This window comes from Eurypyga helias, unplaced genomic scaffold (genome assembly GCF_000690775.1).
Source record: "Eurypyga helias isolate BGI_N326 unplaced genomic scaffold, ASM69077v1 scaffold18919, whole genome shotgun sequence".
NCBI classification, from domain to species: Eukaryota; Metazoa; Chordata; class Aves; order Eurypygiformes; family Eurypygidae; genus Eurypyga; species Eurypyga helias.
The window spans coordinates 82627-102615 of NW_010274164.1; the positions used below are offsets into that span (position 1 = coordinate 82627).

The 19989-nt window shown below is 41.4% G+C and overlaps 1 protein-coding gene across 1 annotated transcript in view; it reads right to left on the reverse strand.

The window, feature by feature from the left end:
* MET (MET proto-oncogene, receptor tyrosine kinase) overlaps positions 1–10193 on the reverse strand; it is a 68173-nt gene extending 57980 nt beyond the window's left edge. Inside the window, exon 1 of the mRNA XM_010159735.1 lies at positions 8985–10193. Within this exon, the coding sequence (XP_010158037.1) occupies positions 8985–10184 (1200 nt within the window). The 5' untranslated portion in view covers positions 10185–10193. The remainder of the gene's footprint in view (positions 1–8984) is intronic.
* Between the last annotated feature and the right edge of the window lie 9796 nt (positions 10194–19989).

Consider the following 19989-nt stretch of genomic DNA (forward strand, 5'->3'; position numbering starts at 1 on the left):
AAAGAATCTCTTGTGAACAAACTCCAGTGCTGTACAACAGGCAGAAGAGAAGCCAGCCAGAATCGAGGAACATGAGAAACAGAAATTCTTTGGATGTAGCATGTTGGCTTTTGCCAACATGATCAACTGCAAGTCCACAGTGAGACTCCTCACCCGCTGGGTCAGCATAACTGCTGTGTGAGTTCCCAAAACTTGCTGCTGCATTTCCAAGAGAAGCAACTGTGGGAAACTAGACAGGGATAGCCATACATAAGTACTAGGCATAGGTACTGTTCAACAGCAGTCAAAATGCACATGAATAGTGTTTCTTATTGCTCCAAGACTGCATTACATTCCTATTTGCCCATTTCACTTTCCTTATCAAATATTACCAATTAAGAGATTGGGTCTTTCGTACTGGACTATTGGATATATTCAAATTAATAGGGTCTGTAAGTCCTTGGAAAGAGGCATCCCAAATGGATGTGTCAGCTATTATTTGCCATAGAGACTACACGGAAGCTAGACTAGAGCAGTCTGATGGGGATACGCAGTGTGTACCCCACCTGTTGTGTCTTTCTCACAGCACAGAAAGACACTTAATTTCCATGTTAATCTAGCCATGATAGGTACTAGGTGTGCTGAATTTCTCTTTCTTCCTTAAGCCCTATTTTGTCAAACAACTAACTAACTAACTAAAAGAAGTCACTCGGAAGTCACATCACAAGAAAATGTATCTGAAAACACCGTATTCAAAATGCTTTGTAAAACAGATTTCTGCACAGTAGCACCAAACACCCTTACGAAGCACTTCTTGTAATCCTAAGGAAGGAGAAAACAGAATAAATGGAACAGCTCAATTTTGCCAGTGGACACAAATTTATGTGCAAAACAATTCCCGCAGAAGCAGATCGACCAGGCTTCTGATTTCTGCTTGACTAGTGAAAGACACCTCAAGGATGTAGGTGCTATGAACTCAGTCCAGCGTTCACAGAGAGCTGAACACGCCTGGGGCAGGGTTCTCCTGTTTCTAAGAACTTCTACTGAGGCACTGAAGCTTTACTCTAAAAGGTATAAGAGTTTTTTCCTCTTTTTGTTTCAAACAAAGAAACATTTTCCTCTTCTTCCTTCCTCATCTTCCCAATATTCCTCATGTATTTGAAAGCGATTCAGAAGTATTTTTATAAAACACAGGAGAAGCATGCTCCTCTTCTGAGAATAAACTTTTGAAATCTCAACTGCGAAGTAGGACACTTGAAGAAAAAGCAAGCAACTGGAAACAGTCCCTTAAGATGGAAACCATCAAGCAATCCTAACTACACAGTGGCCACTACTATGTGTTGGTACTGCCTGGAGGTGGTCCAAGTTACGCGGGAAACCAACCCTTCAAAATACAACTTGCTGCAAAATAAGAAACAATTACTGAAGGATTAATTACCTTTAAGCTACACTTTCAGCTTTAAGGACTTGGTCTAACACTCTCTGAGGTAAATGGAAAGACTAAAAAAATTTTTCTTTCTCTAGACGTCATAAGAATTTTTGTAAGAACTCCACTGATGTAAAAATTAACACAGTGTCATCCTCTAAATCTTAATACTTGTTGCTTTGATCTACTTCACTGCTAAAACGAGAGGAAAGGAAGTTACTGTACTGATGCTTCACTTAAGGTAATAGGCAAAAAGACATCCATGTTAAATGCAATTAGTTAATACAAATTAAGATGATTACATGTTCTATTGTCAAGATCATTCAAAGAGTTATTTGCTTTTGTCATTGAAGAGTACTGCATTAGTTCTCATAATCTGGTTAGTGCATTAGCACTAAGTAAATCCTATTGATTCAGCAGATAAAATGGACCTAAGTAATCTTTGTATTTTGCTGATTTCCCTTATATTAATTTAACATTTAACTCAGTATACAGATTATCAAAGGAGAGGTGTTGACTAATTACACATTTGAAGAAATAAAATCATGCATCAGAGATGCTGTGTTGATAAAAGCAGTTTTACTGTATATTTGTAGTGTACATCAGGTGCATTTTTCATAAGAATCCTTATTTATATGTGAGCTGTGATGAAATAGAAAAGCTGTGAATTCCAAGTAGAGCAGATACCGTAAGACAATGCTGAGTGCAGAGACTCTTATTCCAAGATAACATTGCACAACAACTGCATGTCTAGCCAAAACAGTGGTGCAAGAAATGAGTGGGACAGAAAGCAGTCCAGAAAATGGGAGAAAATAATGCAATTTGCCCTGATTTTCACTGGCTATGTATAAAAGCAGAGTAACATCTGCCTTAAGAAAATGGTCTCATTATCACTTCCCCCAGTGTCATTCCTCCTCTAATGTTTCATTGTTTTCATCCACTCCATAGACAGCACAAGTAATATTTCTTTGTGACCTACACTTGCTTTCTGGCCCTTTTATGCCACAGATCTTCTTTTTTGGCAGTATTTTTTTAATTTACTGTGGGATTGGGCTCTGGTTTTACTTGTATGTTTGGAAACGAGGAGTAATTCCACTCTGATGCAAAAGCTGTCTGAGATCAGAAACCCACATGCCACCTAGAAAGTTTGAGTAACACAACACTCTCCTGGATAATAATTACCTACTGTTGCTTTAGTGAGCAATAATGATGGCAATATGTGGTCCTGAGTCAGGTCAAGTAGCGTAAGTAGAGAAACTGCTGAGGTAAGGTTGGTGCTGAGTGAGCTGAAAGGCAGATGCCTGCTTTGTCAGGATTTATGTGTCTCTCCATTGTTTGGCAGCAGAACCTGAGGAAAATTCATTGCTTACTTAGATGTCTCAACTACCTAGCAAAGCCAGGTGGGATGAATCCAGGACTTGGATTTGCACGCAGTGCACTGCGGAATCAGCGTCTCTTTCTCTGGAATATGGAGTGGTTTATAAGGAAGCTCTTTCAGGAGGGGCTGACATGGTCCCATTGCAGAATAGCTATCAGCAGACTAGAAGGGAACTTAATCTGGGGCAAGAGAGCCTTAGAATTTGGTCTGAACCCAGGAAATGAGGTGTAGATCTGAATGTTACACATCCCTAGTGAGTGTCCTTAATGCTGTACACCTGCAAGTCTACATTTTAGACATCTCTTCTTGTGGGGCTGTGAAGGTTTTCAAATTTGCAAAGTTAGGTAGGATAAGAAAATCACTTGGTGTCCAGTTCTAGTCTTTAGTGTTATTTAAGGGCCTTCTGAAACTCTGAGACATAAAAATCACATGACCAGAGACTCTAGATATCTATGTTAAAAAAAAAAAAAAAATTACTTTCTGCCTGAAATTATTTTTATGCAATTCCGGAGAAAAGCAGCAGAGTGACTCTTCCACACTAATAACCAATAGGGAGCCCTGCCTTCAGTGGAAGAATTTGATTAAAAAGTCTGGAAATGGAACATTATTAGTAACTCTGGCTGATAAAGCAGTGCCCTTTGCAGAAAATGGTTGTTTAACGGATACCACTTTTTCACAGAGAAACACAGCTTTCATCGAGAAGATGATAGAACACCAAGCAGCAGCACTGTGAGGCAGAGACAGGCCTCTAACAGGAGATCAGGAGAAGGAAACTCTGAGTAGCTTTTCCAGCACTCAGAAACCAACAGGGCAGTCACCAGACCCCATAGCTCCTGGGGCTCAGAAGAGTCTGCAAACATATCTACCACTCACGGCGGCGTGGTACTTTCCAAAGAAACTCCCTGACCTACCTTCTACCTTGCCTTGCCTTTTTCTTGGGAATTCCCTTATGATGGTGTCCATCTGGCCAACCCCAGGGACAGAAGAGCCCTTACCTCTGTAGTTACATCTCTGCTGAATCTGAGCCTGAGATAACCATACCCATACCATATCCCCTACACACTCCTATCTGTACCCATGCCTGTACCTCCCTCATATGCAGCCTAACTGGGGTTGAGACTCTTCCCACAATCCCTTAGGCCATGCTATTTGCCCCAGTCAGGTCTTGTCCGGCCATGAGGGTAGATAGCCATGTACCTAATGGTGGAGGGGAGCTGGGTGGTGAGCAGACCCTGCCTCGTACAGGGCACAAGAGGGACCCTCGGGGTACCACCTGGGCTTTCAGCAGACAGGCAGTGAGCGCAGAACCGGGACGTGGATGCAGCCTGTCACACTACTACGGTTTGAGCCTGTTTTAAAGGGTGTCAGTGCACACTGCCTATCCCAGCCTCTCTTCTGAGACGTCAGAACCCATAGAGAAGCTCTGTACGGATGGGAGAGGGCTCTCTGCCAGGCAGAGTGCTCTATGCCATTTGATACAGCATTTCCAGGGAAATAAATGACTGAGCTGGTCCGATGGATTCTGGTGCCTGACTTTTAGGGAAAATATCCAGGCCCATTCTACTTGCTATATAACATTTCCTCCATGCTGTGAGATTATAGAAATAAGCCACAATCAACCCTTCCTAATCAGAGAGATGCGATGTTATTTTTAAACCTGCCAAAAATTTTAACCCAAATGGTGTGGGATACTATGGTTACAGGGCCTCAAAAGAGTTATTTGTCTCTGTTTATTTTATTAAATATTCCTAGGCATACCCTTAGGATGACAGATCAATAAGTGCCTTTGCGGTTTCCTGATAGAAGGCAGCAATTATTTCCTTCCATTACAATATAAGCATAACCCAATTTTACTCATCTATCATGTGTCTAATGGTAATAAAGAAGTATCACCATGTGTTTATTTTACTGTCACTTCATCTTTTGTTTTGGTTATCTTCTGTTTTCATTTCACATTCATCCAACTGTTTGTGTCTTTCATTTGATGGGAGCGGTGACCAATTCATCTTGTTTTAGGACATTTATAGGGAACATGGTGGCAAAAGCCTGTCTGTGGTTTCTCTTTTCCCGTAAGGTGAATGGAGTGCTTCAGGTTTTCACCTGAACTTACCTTTAGAAGAAACAAAACCACAGAAACTTTACAGAACTGAATTTGGATTTCATTTTTAGAGGTGTCTTTCCATGGATTCAACAGTGAATGAAGTTGGGTATCAGAGGAGAATTGAGCTCACAGTTGTTTAGCACATAAAAGACACAGAAAGGCTAAACAAAGCCCATAAAATCATCATCTAACTAATGACAATTGCAATGTACAGTTGAGATTACCAATGCTAAACTCAACCCATCTTTCACACTTGGGGAATCACATTTAATCCATGATAGAGGTGCACACCACTGGACCATGTCTGCAAATTAAGTAAACAGCATTTGTATCCTCATCTAAGTACTCCTCTGCTTTGAGGGGTACCACACCAGGGCTGACAGTGACTAACTGTGACCAAATACACACTGCTAAAAGCCTACATTCAGTTTTCATTGTGGGTGAGGAGATTCCTGAACAGTGATTCAAAACCCTCTACAGCAGCTACCTCTCAGATATCCTTTTCCTGACAGGCAATAAAACCCCTTTACTATGACTCCAATTTTTCTTTTAATTCAAAGCCAGTTCTGTTTCCTCCTTGCTGTCATTGAAGTGACAGCCAGCTCTTCACTGAAGGAAATTATTAGGAAGTGCTAACCGGTCACAGCTCCACTGAGGTACAGTTGATATCAATCAGATGCACCATAGGATTCACTCTTCCTAACCCTGACTTCAGTAAATCCAGGCTTTGGCTTATTATGTGTTTCACTTAAACACAACTGGAAATGTGTTATTTTGATTTTATAAAGTTTTCCATGAGTACTGGAATGAGTGAAGCACAGCTGTGTCTGGATTTATAACTTGTGGTTGGTTGACTTTGCTGTCCAACTAAGATCTGACGGAGGCTTTTCCCATGGGTGAGCAATACCTGCTTTGGTCTCTGTAAGTCCTTCTGATGTTTATAAAGGGGCTCCTTACACTTCATCAGTTTCCATAGCCTGAGCATATATTGGATCTGTCTCTGGATTCATACCTTTAAGATTTCTTATTGTTGAGGTTGTCAGGACAACTAACAGAAAGACAGGCATACATAAACTTCATTCTTTTAGGAAACAAGGCCAAAAAATAACAAATTTTGTCAACCGCATCAAGATAAGCTGAAGTTTTTTTTTTTAAATACTTAAAATCTGAGAACAGTTTGAGGAAGTGTTTTGGATGTTTCATTCTGGTTTATTTTGGTCTCATTCTACCTTTAGTAGTCTCAGACTAAACAGTCCTGAGGGACAGCCACTTAAAAAGATGGACTACCCAAAGTCCAACAAAATTATGTACAATTGTCTTGTGGGACTTTTTTTGATAACATGAAATAGCCTTTAGCAATCAGATTCTAACTGTAAATTATCAGATAGCACTCCTGTGCAAACATTTCTAGAGGCTTATCTTTCTTTCTGACGCTGAAGTTAGTGGTATACCATATCCACTGCTATACTGTTTTCACTGTCCTATGACTTAATCTCACAGTGGTCACTGCCTTTCACTTGCATCAGTGGTCTGTGGTTTCATTCTTTCAACATCAAAGAGAAAGATCATCTTGGCCACATTACAAAAAGCAAGTTCTGAATTTTGCCAAAATAAACTCTGACAAACTCTTACAGTTCATAAAAGGTTTCTTTTAAGTTGAAGGTGACTTACAAAGGGGAAAAAATGGGTTATGCCCTCATGTATGTTTTTATAATGTACAAAAAAGGGCCTAAGAAGAGTTGAGAGGTTTGGAATTTTCTTTTTTTTAAATTATTTTATCTCCAGAAAAATCAAGGAAGACCAGAGTTGGCATTCCTGACCAGAGTGGGCATCCCTGACACAAGCATAAGATATAATGGGCTTTCCTTCTGCCTCCTCCTTCCCTTCCTTCATCTTCCAACCTTGCAGGTCTACTTCATGCACCTGAGAAAAACAAGGGTATAAAGGATGCCTGACAAATTCTTGTGAATCTTTTTGGCCAATTACGACCTGAAAAAAAACTCACAAGACACTTTATTTGAGCCTTAACGTGTCCTGTAAAATAAAGCAAAAGAAATGGAATGGCAACGCTTGACAGTCTTGATACTTGAGTGTTAAGCAAACAATCAGGACAGAAATTTCTGACTGCCTTTAAGCCATTTAAAGGAATCACAAGAAATCACAGAAACATTTTTCCCTTTATCAATTTAATGTAGCAGAAATCAGAGTTCTGATGACATTTCTTGAAAATGGGCAACTATAATAAACCGTCTGCAGTATAAGACATTCAGTTCTGATATGCAAAGCAGCAGCAGACTCTGGAAAAGCTTTTGAAACAGGAAAGTACTTCCCAGCATGTGAAAAGCAGAAAATTATTCTGTCAATATTTTAATGGCACACTTTGCTATGAAAAGATCACCTTATGAAACAGGTGTATAGGCAAGAACAGAATGAGATAAGTTAAAGGCCACGAGCTTTAAAGACAGTCACTCACAAATAAAATGCCCCAGGAATAAGGAAAAAAAACTCTCACAGAAGAACAATGTTCATTGTTAAAAATGAACAGAAAATGAAAAAAAAAAAAAGATATTAAGACCTGAAATGAAAAATTAGGACAGCAATAACACGGTGAAGAAAGATAAGAAGTTACTGTGCTGAACTTCCTTTTAGCTCCTGAAAATTGCCTTCCCCATCAAAAAAAAAGGAAATAAAATGCTACGTCTGTTGTGGCTGCTGTATCAGCATCCCTTGGCAGTACCTACATCTCTGTCAACACCTGGAGCCTGTGATAAGCAGCTATCCCTGAACGCCAAGGCTGTTGTGATGATGCTCAGACTGGGTCAGACCCTACCTCTTAGCACATTCCGGCTACTGGGGGGAAGCCACAGCCACTCTGTAACAGATGCTTCTCCCCAGAGCACCCTGGCAGTGAAGAGCAGCCCTTCTCTTTCATCTAAGAGGCTCCCACCTCCAGCCAGGGCATGTGCCACAACCTGTCTTGATGCCCTGTGCTGAGGAGGACTGTGGTGGTATAGGGGGGATGAAGGCCCGTGGTTCCCACACCAAACACAAGCCATCCCAACATCATGGTATGATAGATCCCATCCAGCCCCAAATGCAGGTTAAGCTGTTGCTCTGTCCTGACACAGGCCTCACACCAGTTCACAAGGCTGAGCACAGCCTCATCATAACGGTTCTGGTCCTGCCCTCTGGCAGAGGACCGCATGCCACCTCTGAGCTCCAGCTTTCCTGTATTTGAGAAATGAAAGCTCCACAGAGACGACGTTTAAGGCCCTGCTGCATGGAACAATTCAAACCTTTAACGTTTTACGTTTCAAAATGCATGTTAAAAGTATCCTATTCCCAGAATCTGTATTTCCTTTACAAGAGCTGACACCGGCACAGACACCAGCCAGAAGGGAAGAAATGACTGTGCTTCCTGCACTCACAGTATTCCGGACGGTTGGAGAGCAGCAACCACCTGAACACACGGTGTACAGAGACATCCCTCCCATCCAAGACCACCAGTATCGTCATGCACATACACTTTTCATGGACACTTCTTTCATTAAGAAAACTGCTTTCAGTGTGACCGTTTATGCACTGAGCATGAGTAATTGTATCACAATCTGGCTCTTCATGGCTTGTTCCAAACCAGCTCTTTTTTGTTTTTTCTAAAGAGGGCAGTGATTCAGCATTAACACGGTTTAAAATATGAGTGATATTTTCAGGGACTCCTCAGTGCACATGGATACGAATGTTAATGAATACTTTTTTGAGATACTGAAAGAAATAACTGCATAAATGTTCCATTTATCTGCATCACAGTCTCTCACAAACACAAAAAAATAATTACTTACAAATTAAAAAAAAAAAAAAAAAAACAACTATTTTTTTCCCCAGTTCCACTAATACATTCTTAGCACCATAAGGACCTCAGCGATTTTCGTAGTCAATTTACAGGAACTAATCCTTACAGCTATGAATCACCAGCAATGCTAAATAACCTGAAATGACCGGGAACTTAAACTTCGTAACTGAAACCGAGGGGACGGCTACCTCGCAATAGAGTAGGCAAAGAGAAGAGAGTCCCAAAATGTAACAAATTAATTGTCACTTACCCTGTTCAAGCAGTATTTGCTCTCTTTCCCGTAAAAATGCTGGAGACATTTCATGTTCTGCTTGTCGACAATCTTGTTGAAGAACTCGTTGATGGTTCGCACAGAGACAGCACAAACAGCAGATCTGTTGGTTGGTTCGGAAGAGTCTGGCTTGCTTTGTGCAAAAACGCCATAGAGAATATCATCGTTCAGCCCCAGGCCCATTTCGTGGGCTAGAGCTGCACCTGGCTTGCTTACATAGACAGCTTGCAAAATGTTGAACACCTCCTTTCGGATGGACCTCTTCCTCCGCTTTTCAGTAAAAATACACTCAAGAGGCATTTCCATGTAAGAACGCATCTCTGAGTCTAAAGTGCAGAAGCGGATAATTCGAGTGTGAAAAGCCTGGGAGTCGAGAGATTCTCTCTGGACAGTCAGAAAATAGACAAAATGATCATTTTCAAAGGCATGAACATACCTAATGGGATACGAGTCGCGGAACTGAGGGAGGATATCCATATAGGACTGATCTGTCAGAAATTCAAAACCATCTTGTGTTTCTTTTAACCTTCTAACTGATATTGAATGCAGCACGTAAGGAGGCTGAAACGTAGATGTCACAGTATTTCCAACAAAGAAGTTGACAAACCTGTCCTTTTCAGTCACCAAAACTTTGGTTCCTAAAGTGCTCACAACACAGTCAGGACAATTATCTGCTTCTCTGTCCGCCCGGGGTGAATACATGCAGTGCACCTCGCTTTCAATGTCAGCAGGGTTGTCAGGGTGAATGATGTGACGGTGGCAAACGCCTCCGGACACACTACCACAGCTGATGAGCTGATCATCATAATAAGTTTCTAAGAGCAGTGCCATGTTGACATTATCCTTCCATACGCTGTTAGATAAATTGGCTTTATCTTTGCAGTCTTCACATGGCGCGCAGTCAGGGTTCTCCAGAACGGGCCCAGTCTTGTACACTGAAACATTCTGGAGAGTTTCATTTAGTACATAAATCTTGTTGACCGCTCCAATATAAACATGATGATTGTATAAAACTATGTTCTGAATCGGTGTTTCTGCAATGAAGTTAGGAAGATCATATTTTACACTCAAATTCATCTCCGATTTTTTAGCTGCTTCTTTGCATTGTCCATGGCTCCTCTGCAGCAAGGCAAACAGGAATACGAAAAACCCAGAAGGATATGCAGTAAAAGGCTTCATTGTCAGAGATTTAATCTGTCAAAGTATATTTAAAGGAAAGAGATATACTAAAACATCAGTTTATCCATCAACAGAAATCCGTTTCTAGGCTGCATGTATTAGCTGAACTATTTCAGTTTAAGAAATGTCATAATCTTGCTTAGTGTCATTAACAGTCTTGTGCTAGAAACTGCTACGACTGCTGTTCTTCATGGGTACCCATCTCACTGCTTTCAGAACAACCCACAGAAGGATTTTCTTATGATGAACTTCACAAGAGCCCTCGGTGTGTTGTACAGCAGCAGAAGAGAGATGACTATTTCCACACTGGCATTAAACCAGCTGACTGATACTATTTACGACAAGATGGTGCACAGGTAGCTGAAAGCAAATCTGCTCAGGACACAATGCACACCAAGCAGTTGTGGCACTTCACTGTGTGGACAGAAGATATTTGGCAAGTTCCTCAAGGGGCTGAGCTGCTTCTTAGCACAGCTGCTCAAAAACGAGAACTAGGAAGGACATGAAATAATGTGAAGATTTGAGTTGGAAGTGGGCTTCTCTTTTATTCTGTTGACATTTTTGATTAACCAAGGAAGAGATTTTTCTCCACCAGACCAAAGGAAGAAACCTCTCCCTCCAGCTCCCCAAATAACTGTCTTTCATAAGGGCCCAGTTTGGAAAAAAAGAATGTTTTTTTCAGCCAGCTCTACTTCTTGGAATAGTCATTTTCCCTAGTGTTGACAAGGTTTTGCAATATATTGTTGGAATATTTTACGCATCATGTGGTGCCTGGCACGTGCAAGTTTTATTTTAGGCCTTGTACCACAGCAGTAAGTCACTCTGGTGAACCTTTACAAGATACAGGCATATCACTATATTGTAAACAAAGGGGTATCAAGTGACCTACAGCCATTAACTGATGAAATCAAAATCCTAGCACTTTACTTTTTTTTTTTTTTTTTGGACTTCTCCACACAATTGTTTGATGTGGCTTGAAAAACCAAAGGCAGATGACTAGTGTGATATTTCACCCCCTCAGAAGATCAATTAAATGAACTGTGGTTATGAGCGTTTCAGTGCAGTGTCCATGCTATGCCCTGTCACACCAGACATTTTCTGTTAATGTCACGGCACAGTTGTTAAACTAAATTTAGCTTCTTCAGGGAGAAAACAATTATGCATTCTAACAACAGTATGATAACATACTTAGGGAAAATAGTTATAGTTTGGCTATAGTCAAGCAGTTGTTGCTAATAGAGAAATGCTTATGACCACAGGAAAGATTTAAAATAGACAACCTTGAAAATTACAAACGAGTAATGCGGATCTGTACTGACTTTTTATTTCATTAAGACTTTGGGCAAAATGAAAAGATGACTATAGACCAGAGCTGTTTCTGCTGTGTATAAATGCAGTGTTTTCACTACATTGCCTAAAACGATCCATCAATAATCTTCTGCATTCCTTATGACATTTTATTTCAACGTCCACTGAACTCTTTCTGTGGCTTACCTCATTAATTACACAAAATAATAGCTTTTGGAAACAAAGAATTGTTTTTCCTCCCTGTTATCTGGTAAGAATCATGATCAAGAGCTGGGGATAAAAATCAGAAACACCAGCTATTTGCAAGTATTAGTTGGTAAGAACAAGTCACACTTCTGCTATTGAGAAATGAAGATCTTCCTTCAAATCAACAACATTTTCTGATATTAATTAGTGATCACAGAATCCTGGAAACAAAACAGACATGGATATAAGTTTAAAAGAAAAAGAAAAAAAAAGCAGGGATTTTACTATAATTAGAAAATAGCCTCAATATGCAGAGTGCTGACTTCTGTATGGTATAGGGCAGGAAACAGTTTTTCTCATCCTCTGAAGCTTCTTGCTATTACAGAATTTTTTCTCCTCTGTGCTGGGACGAAACCAAGAGCTTTCGAAGTTTGTGTGAAAACACCCAGAAGTCACACCCGATCCAAGAACAACCATGTCCACCTCCCTGCCTCGCCAGCGCCAAGCAAAGGTCTTGGGAGGAGCAGGAGCCTGGTCTGCCTGCCTGCCTCCTTTCTCCCGGCACTTCCACTTCTGCTAGAACTGATACATTCCTGCAGAAGCGCTTCTGACGAGTCAACGTGTTCTGACAAATACTAGATGAAGCAGAAAATTCCGAAAGCGCTCTACTTCTGACACAACACAGAGGCAGGTATATATACTGCAGTGTTTAAACCCACATAACAGAGGTGGCACTGCAGTGGAGAGAGAAAACAATAGGCGGGTCAATAGCTGGATGAGGATGATCAACCACCATCACAGGTAAAATGACGCAAGGCTACTTCAGACACCTACTTTGCTGCAGTAGATTCTGTGCTACGTTCTTGTTTTCATGTGTTCCCAAAGAGATTTCCCACCCTGTATGCCCCTCAGTCTTCAGTTTACAATCTTCCCTGTTCCAGTGTCCGAAAAAGAGGTTCCCTAGCTGTCCAACACTAAATACCAGTGTGTGCTGCAGAGGATTTTAGAGCCATAAATACTGTCTGACATATTCTTTCCCTCACACCACATCTTGGGATGTGAGGCCAGTATCCTCAGATAGGCTACTCTGCCTACACCCAGTTGGTGAAACAGCACTGGTTTCCATTTGTGCTCTGGAGACAAAAATTCCTCCTTAGACTCCTTTAGCAAATGAAACCTGAAGCTAAGAGCTTGACAGCAAGAGCAAGGTCAGGTCAGTGTAATGCAAAGGATGCTAGGAATAATAGGTACTGTATTTTACCACTGCAAGAGGGAAAATAGAAGCAATAAATGAAAACCAAGTAATTTTTGCTCTCTTATCTGAGCTCCATCATTCTGTCTTCCTTTGTATGCTTTTGAGGCGTTTCAAACATCCTCCCAGGCAGAAATCTGCTGATTCCCACCTATGGGAAGCTCAGGCTCAGATTTACAGGCAGCTCTAGAGAAGATGGTTCCCTACAATGCATGTCTCCAGCACACTGTCTATCTTTCCTCAAGGTGCCTGAAATCAGAAGACACGTGCTCTACTGTGAGACATTTACAGCTTAGGGAGGACACAGGAGTTATGTGAAGAGTGCAGTGTACAACTCCTTTTTTTTAGGCATTTATTTTTTTCACAGCCCTCACATCATATGAACTCCACCATTCCTCAGTGAGACTCCCATTATGCTTGGGTCCTCTTTTTTATCTCTTTGACCCAGGGTCTTTCTCTACTCCACTGCTGCAGCCTGCGGCACAGAGCTGCTTTTCTGTAACCTCCAGACCAGGTCATTGTAAACACATTTCGCCTGAATACAAATTGAAGAAGCAGGAAAACTTTGGAGAACTAAAAATTCAACCCCACCTCTCTTCAAAGGTCCAGTAGTCCCAGTTCTCCTTAGCACACACTCAAATGTAATTTCAGTTGAACTTTAGCACTTAAGGAGTTTTGCTGAATTAGAACCAAAATACTTAGGCTGTAGATACACTTTTTGAATGCAGGTCAAAGAACTAGTTGCTGCCTATCAGTTGCAAAAGGAAAACAAGTAAACCCTTTGTTTCTCTACTTGGTTTGAATGATGGATGCTGTTCTTTCCGTTGTGACCTTCCCGTGACTTGTGTGTCAGTGTGTCTTTCATGTGTCTACAGAAGACTTGTAAGCTGTGGCATGTGATAACTATCAGCAAGCAATAGCTGTGGATGGATTATTTCTTTTGTAAGCGATATTTTCAGAGCTTGTGTCATGATGTGCTCATTTTTCCATCCCTCAGCAGACACTAGCTTGCATAACTGATGAGAAAATGGATTTTGGTCAGCCGTTGCAAGTGGCTAGTAATGATGCATCATATTAGTGTGCCTGGCAACCTCAAGTGCTATGGTTGATGCTTCCCACCAGGCTTGGTCTTGAGTGTTTGTGTACCATTAATGGTTTCCCAATGGCAATTTTTTTCCTACAAGTTTAATTCTCCCTAATTATGACCTGGGTGATAATTTCTAAACATTGAGCATCATGTCTCTTCTTGACACTGTTTGCCACCGTACTGACAAGTCAGGCCTGACTTTTTTGTTGAATAATATTCAAGATGTCATACGCAAGGAAGCCAGAAAACAGTCATGCTTGTTTTCCTAGCCCTCATTTCAACAACTTGGTTCCCATTTAACTCTGAACACAAAGCACTCCATGGATCGGACCAAGCTAAGACAACACGCTGACATGCAAGCATTTAGTAGGTTGTTTGGTGCATCCCTTTTGCCCTTGCTTTGTTACCGAAAAGGAAATGACAGGGTCCTGCATATCCCACATAGAACGTGTTTGCACAAGGATACTTTTAGTCCTCAGATAGGTCATTTCAGGTTAGTTAACAGCAGAGCCATGATAATTCATATTTCAGAAACTCTACTGTCAGCAAATGGTAGCCTTGTCCCCTCTTCAAGGAAATATTTGATAGTATAGAGTTTTTGAAGTGGGATAGTACAACTTGCTACTTTAGCCTCTGACAGAGTTGTGGTGGCAAATTTATATAGCATAACCATAGTGATTACTGCTCCTGAGAGTTCACTTTGCTTTGCTATCCCAGAATGAAATCCATGCCACTTCAGGACCTGATTCCCTGAGGATCAGATGCCCTGCCATGGAGACAGCAGCATCATTTTACAGGACAGGGCAAATGAGATGGGGAGATGATAACAGCTCCATCCACCCAACTTTAACCTGTTGTTGCAGATCTGTCACAGCACTGGCATCAGCTTCAACAGACTAAGGCCCCAACAGACATGTCTTCATCAGACTTTTCAATTAACCGATTGCATCTGTAGCTAAGAATGGTTATATGTAAAATACTTAGTAAGATTAACCTATTTTATATATCCACAGATTAAAAATGTTCTTAAGCCAGAATTGCTAACCTGAATTAGCTCCCTTGCATTAAAATAACAGAGAGAACAGGAAATTTGAGAAACTCGGCAACAAACATTCAGATGATGCCCCGAGTTGAATTCAAATGGCTAATCTGAGTTTAAATCCATGTTCCCTCATCTTCAGCCCTATTTTAAATTGAGTTTAGGTGACTCATCCTGACCAGGATGGGAACATAACTTCCCTGCAGTGCGTACACTAAGATCATACATTTTTCTAGTGTGTAGAGTCACGGGACTTTGCGGTGTTGATTTAGGCCATAAATTCATTCATAACAGAGGGGGGAGGTTTCTACGGTACTCTGAAAGGTGTGTGTGCATGCAGATGGCTGATGGTGAAGAACTGGTGGGCAGGACACAGCCAAGGCAATTGCTGGAGGATCTACTGTTAACTAAATCCTCTACATATCCAGTGCAGTCGTGTGTGTCAGAAGAAATTGCTTTTATTAGGATGTTCAACTGATCTGTAAGCCTTTTCTTACAATATTCAAATGCAAAAAAAAAAAAAAGAAGAATCTAAATTATCCCTGCATAAAATAAGCTCTTTAATATACATGGTCCATTACTGGGTCCAATATACCACTGTAATTCACTGCAGCTCTCAACAGAAGCTTTTTTGTTGCCTGCAAGGTTTATTTTTAACAGGCATTAAAACACAAGAACATTAATCTATCCTTTGCAGTGGAGAAAACGCTATTCTTATACTCATTTAGCATTATTTTTGTATGTGTCCGGCAATGCAATGCAGTCTAGAGTGTCTCCTTTGAAACTTGCTTCAGATCTTCACAGCCTAAAGCCAACTCATGTCTTGGGTCTATAGCACAACTGGATTTATTTAATCATTTGTTGTTGATGGGCTACAACAACGCTACAGTTTCTTTTGTAACAAATGTCAGCAAACACTCACTGGTATACTACAAATGAGTGGAGAAGATGAAGAGCTATGCATTGCTGAAAAAGATTAATTTAAAAGGTGGTATGCAGCATTTATTTATATCAGAGAAGTTTCTCACTTGAGGAAGTGATACTCATTCTAAGGGCTGAAGAATCAATTCCACAAAGAACATGAATTAGAAGAGAAGTTTAAAATATACAAAGAATACTTGAAAAACAGGGAGGAAATACCCACAGTAAGGTAGGTCCTTCGTTATTTGTTCATGGTTATATTTCAAGATGAGTTTGGATTTTTAAATACAGAAGAACAGCTTTCTGCATCTGGATGCATAAGAATGAGAGGATTTAAAAAAAAAATTGTTTAACAATAGCAGGAAAATAGAAAGCAAACCTTGAACAACACAACACTATTGATTCACTCCATTCATCTGAAATGCAAGTCAGCAATTGTGAAACTTCACTAAGAAAATACCTGTGATGCTATTGTGGCTCTTTGCCACTGCAGTGGTAGTAAAATGAATCCAGTTCTAGCACAGACTTAAGCTTGGTATTTGCAGCAAATAATTCAGCCTGACAACTGACATGTGAACATCTTATTCAGTCCAAGTAGAAAAGGAGCTGTGAGTGGGCTAGAATAACATGTTATGCTTGTTATTGTGCATGTCATGACCAATAACATAGGGTAAGGTTAGTCTTCTGTTTCAGGTGAGAGAATTTGGAGATATGTGTGTTTTGGTCCAATTTTTCACATGTTTGGACAGACTAATTCATCTCAATGTATTTTCACTGCATATATAAAGCAAAGACCTTTATTGACTCTAGCCATTTGAGATAAATGCAGACATGTGCCCTGGCTCACCAAGGAATCCATACAAGCTCAGTTAAAGATGCAAGGGGTTTTTTTGTGTGATAAGAACACCTTACAGTAGGAGAAAGCAGTTTTATTGTATTTCTGAGTCGATCCTGTTGATCGACTTTTTGCATGAGTCGGAGCATTCTGTGGTTGTCTGTACAGAACGGGGACAGTGTAATTTCCTTGGAATGTAGTTCCTCCTTTTGTAAAGAGCCAACTTGGCAAACCTGGCTGCAAGCACAGTTTTAGCTAGATTCCCTTAAGTACTCTCAGCACTTACTTAGATTTTCTACTTTATCCTTTATGGTTACAACATCTATCTACCTGAATTCTTGTATTGAAATGCAGAACAGATTTTGGAAGCCTTTCCTGTCTTGTAAAGCGAACAGTCTTCTATACTGTGATAATTAAAGGAATGGCATGGGTCATAAAATGAAAAAGATTAAAAGGCAGATAGCCACGAGTAACCAAGACAGCATACAGATTTGATCTAAATGTTCTAACAGCAATTATGAATGATCTTGATGCAAGGCATTTCCTGCAGTTTAAATGTCATTTGGTGCTAATGGTTCTTAGGAGTCCCTGAAACAATAACTCTTCATAGACAAACATTATCTTAAAAAAAAAATTAAAGTTCTGTACATCAACAGATAGCAATGATAAAGTATATTATATGAAAACTTTACCAAAGGATCTACATGCTCACCATATTATTCAGTTTCCTTTTGATGTCATAGTAAGTATAATAAGTATAATAATAGCAACTAAAACCCAGAAAGTCCCCGAATTCCTCCAAGGTGTGGTACAAATACCTAGGATACCAAGCGAAAGCAATTATGCTGGCTCTGCTCTTTTCCCTGAAAGAGCTGGCAGGACGGTGTCAGGCAGCAGCTTTTCTGCTCTGCGGGCGCACATAAAGCATGCCACTGGGTGCCATGACTTCACCCCTCTCAGTGAATGTGTTTTCGAGAGCCACAAGGCAAATTAGTGACAAAACCTAGGGTCAAGGATTTTCAATAGGTTGCTGACGTCTTGCTTGATACATAGCTTGTCAAGCAGAGATGTCACGGTCAACCTTCGTGCAGGATCCCAGTGAGATCAGCACATCTGTAAAAGTGAGGTGGCTCCCCAGAGAGCTTGCCCAAAGGCTGGAATGAGACTGCTGGGGGCTGCCTTATCCAGGCAAACGAGAAACTGGGAAAAACCTCTGTTTGTGGACCTCTGGCAGTACTGCACAGAGACCTTTAGGTTGCCTCCAAGACCACCCCTCACGTCTAGGAGCTTTGTGAGGCTGCTGAACTGGTCTGGCCTGGCCCAACCTGTTAGGCTGATACTGTGATGTGTCCACACGCACTATATTTAGTGCTGGGAAGTAGACTCCACTCCTTCCATGCCCGAGCTGGCCCCACAAACAGTGTAACCGTGATAGTGTAATGCTGACCTAACTAGCCCTGCCAAACACAAACTGCCTCTATGCAAAACTACCTCAGTGGTCTTTGCCCCACAAAAAATGTGGAGCAGACCCTCAGAATGGCTACAGAGAAAACTGAATTGGTTTTGTTTGTAAACCAGCTAGTGAAAGTAATGAAGTCTATATTTATGCCTTAGCTTTGCAGAACATACTTTATCTGACACCAAAGCTAATAACCTGATGGTCTACTTAGCTTCATAGCAGCTTTTTGATAATCAAATGGGAGCAACGTCAAGGATAGTGTTCATTTACCATCTGTGTTTAGTTAGGAGGTTATGACCTTTTCTTTTTAATACTGACCTCGCTTTTGTCACTGTAAGTTTGTTATTGCAATGCACTTTAACTGATGCCCTACTTTCACTCAGTTTAGAAACTGAGTTAATGATGGCTCATTGGCATGACTGCTGCCGTGCTGTGAACCTGTGATTCATGATCTGCTTCCAAGGACTTTATGGTATTGGTGTTCATAAATCCTGAAATGGCCTGGGAACAGCCTATCTGACAACCCGTCTCTCACCAGAGGCAACAGTGTCACCGCTGCAATCAGTGGAGTGGCTGATCTGGAGCAGCCTCAGCTCCTGTTGGCACATCTCCCTCAGCAAAGGTCCATCAGCCACGGCTTTTATTCTGAAATATTGTGCTGACCTTCAGAAGATTCTGAAGAGCTCAATAGTTTGAAGGGGGTGTTCAGGGATGGCTGAGCCATCAGAGTTTTTTTTATGCTAATGGGGTTTCTTCCCCTCCCCATCCCCAGATTTTTCAGCTGCTTCATTTAGTTGCTTACAGGCTGTTCCCTCATTCTGGGGAGACTTGGGGAGCTTAAATGTACAGCTGCTGCTCTCCAGGGTTCTTGTTTACACAGTGCCCGGTACCAGGATTTGGACTCCTTCAGACCTGGAGTGTCTCCTTTGGAAATATGGAGCCAGATTCAAGGAGTTTGAGAGATAAGTGAAGAGGCTGTTTCCAAACTTCAGAGCATATTTACCTTTCTCATAGCAGGTGACACGAGGATAAATTGGCTCATTCTTACAAAATACTTCCAAAACATGAAGGGCTTAGTGCTGGTGTTTACAACAGGCACAGCGCAGCCAGGCTGAGCTGCAGTATGGCGTCTGGCATAACAGGGCTGATTTAAAACTGCAGTCTTCATCCCCACATGGACAGGCTGGCCAAAGGTCTAAATCCAGGATGAAGGTTTGGCTCTGCCCCTATGCCACCTGCCCTCCCCAGGCACAGGCAGTCCTGCCTGTGCTCTCTCTCCTGCCCTTCTGCCATGAGAGATCCAGCATCCCACCCCAACGGTCATTCCTCAGTCCTGTCCCAGTGGGAAGATGCAGACAGCGGAAGGTGTGGATAGGAATCCACCTAGACAAAGCTGTCCCCACACTTCAGAAGCGCAGGAGGAAGAGCAGGGCTTTGGCATGGGACTGGAGGCCTTCTGTCAGCAGCAGGCCCTGACTGCAGTGCCTAGCTCCATCTTGTCTGGGGACTGCAAACGAGCTTAGCTGGGAGCTGCAACCCAGCCAGGACCAAGGGCCTCTTACTGCTCCACATGATTTCTTCTCCTGCTGAGCTAAAGCTCAGGTGAGATCCAGGGAATATTCAGCACAAAGTGCAGACACCAGTTAATCTAAGCACCTGAGAGCTTTGTGGCCAGTGAGTGTTAGCTTTCTGGATCCCTTTCTTGGACTTAAGCCCTG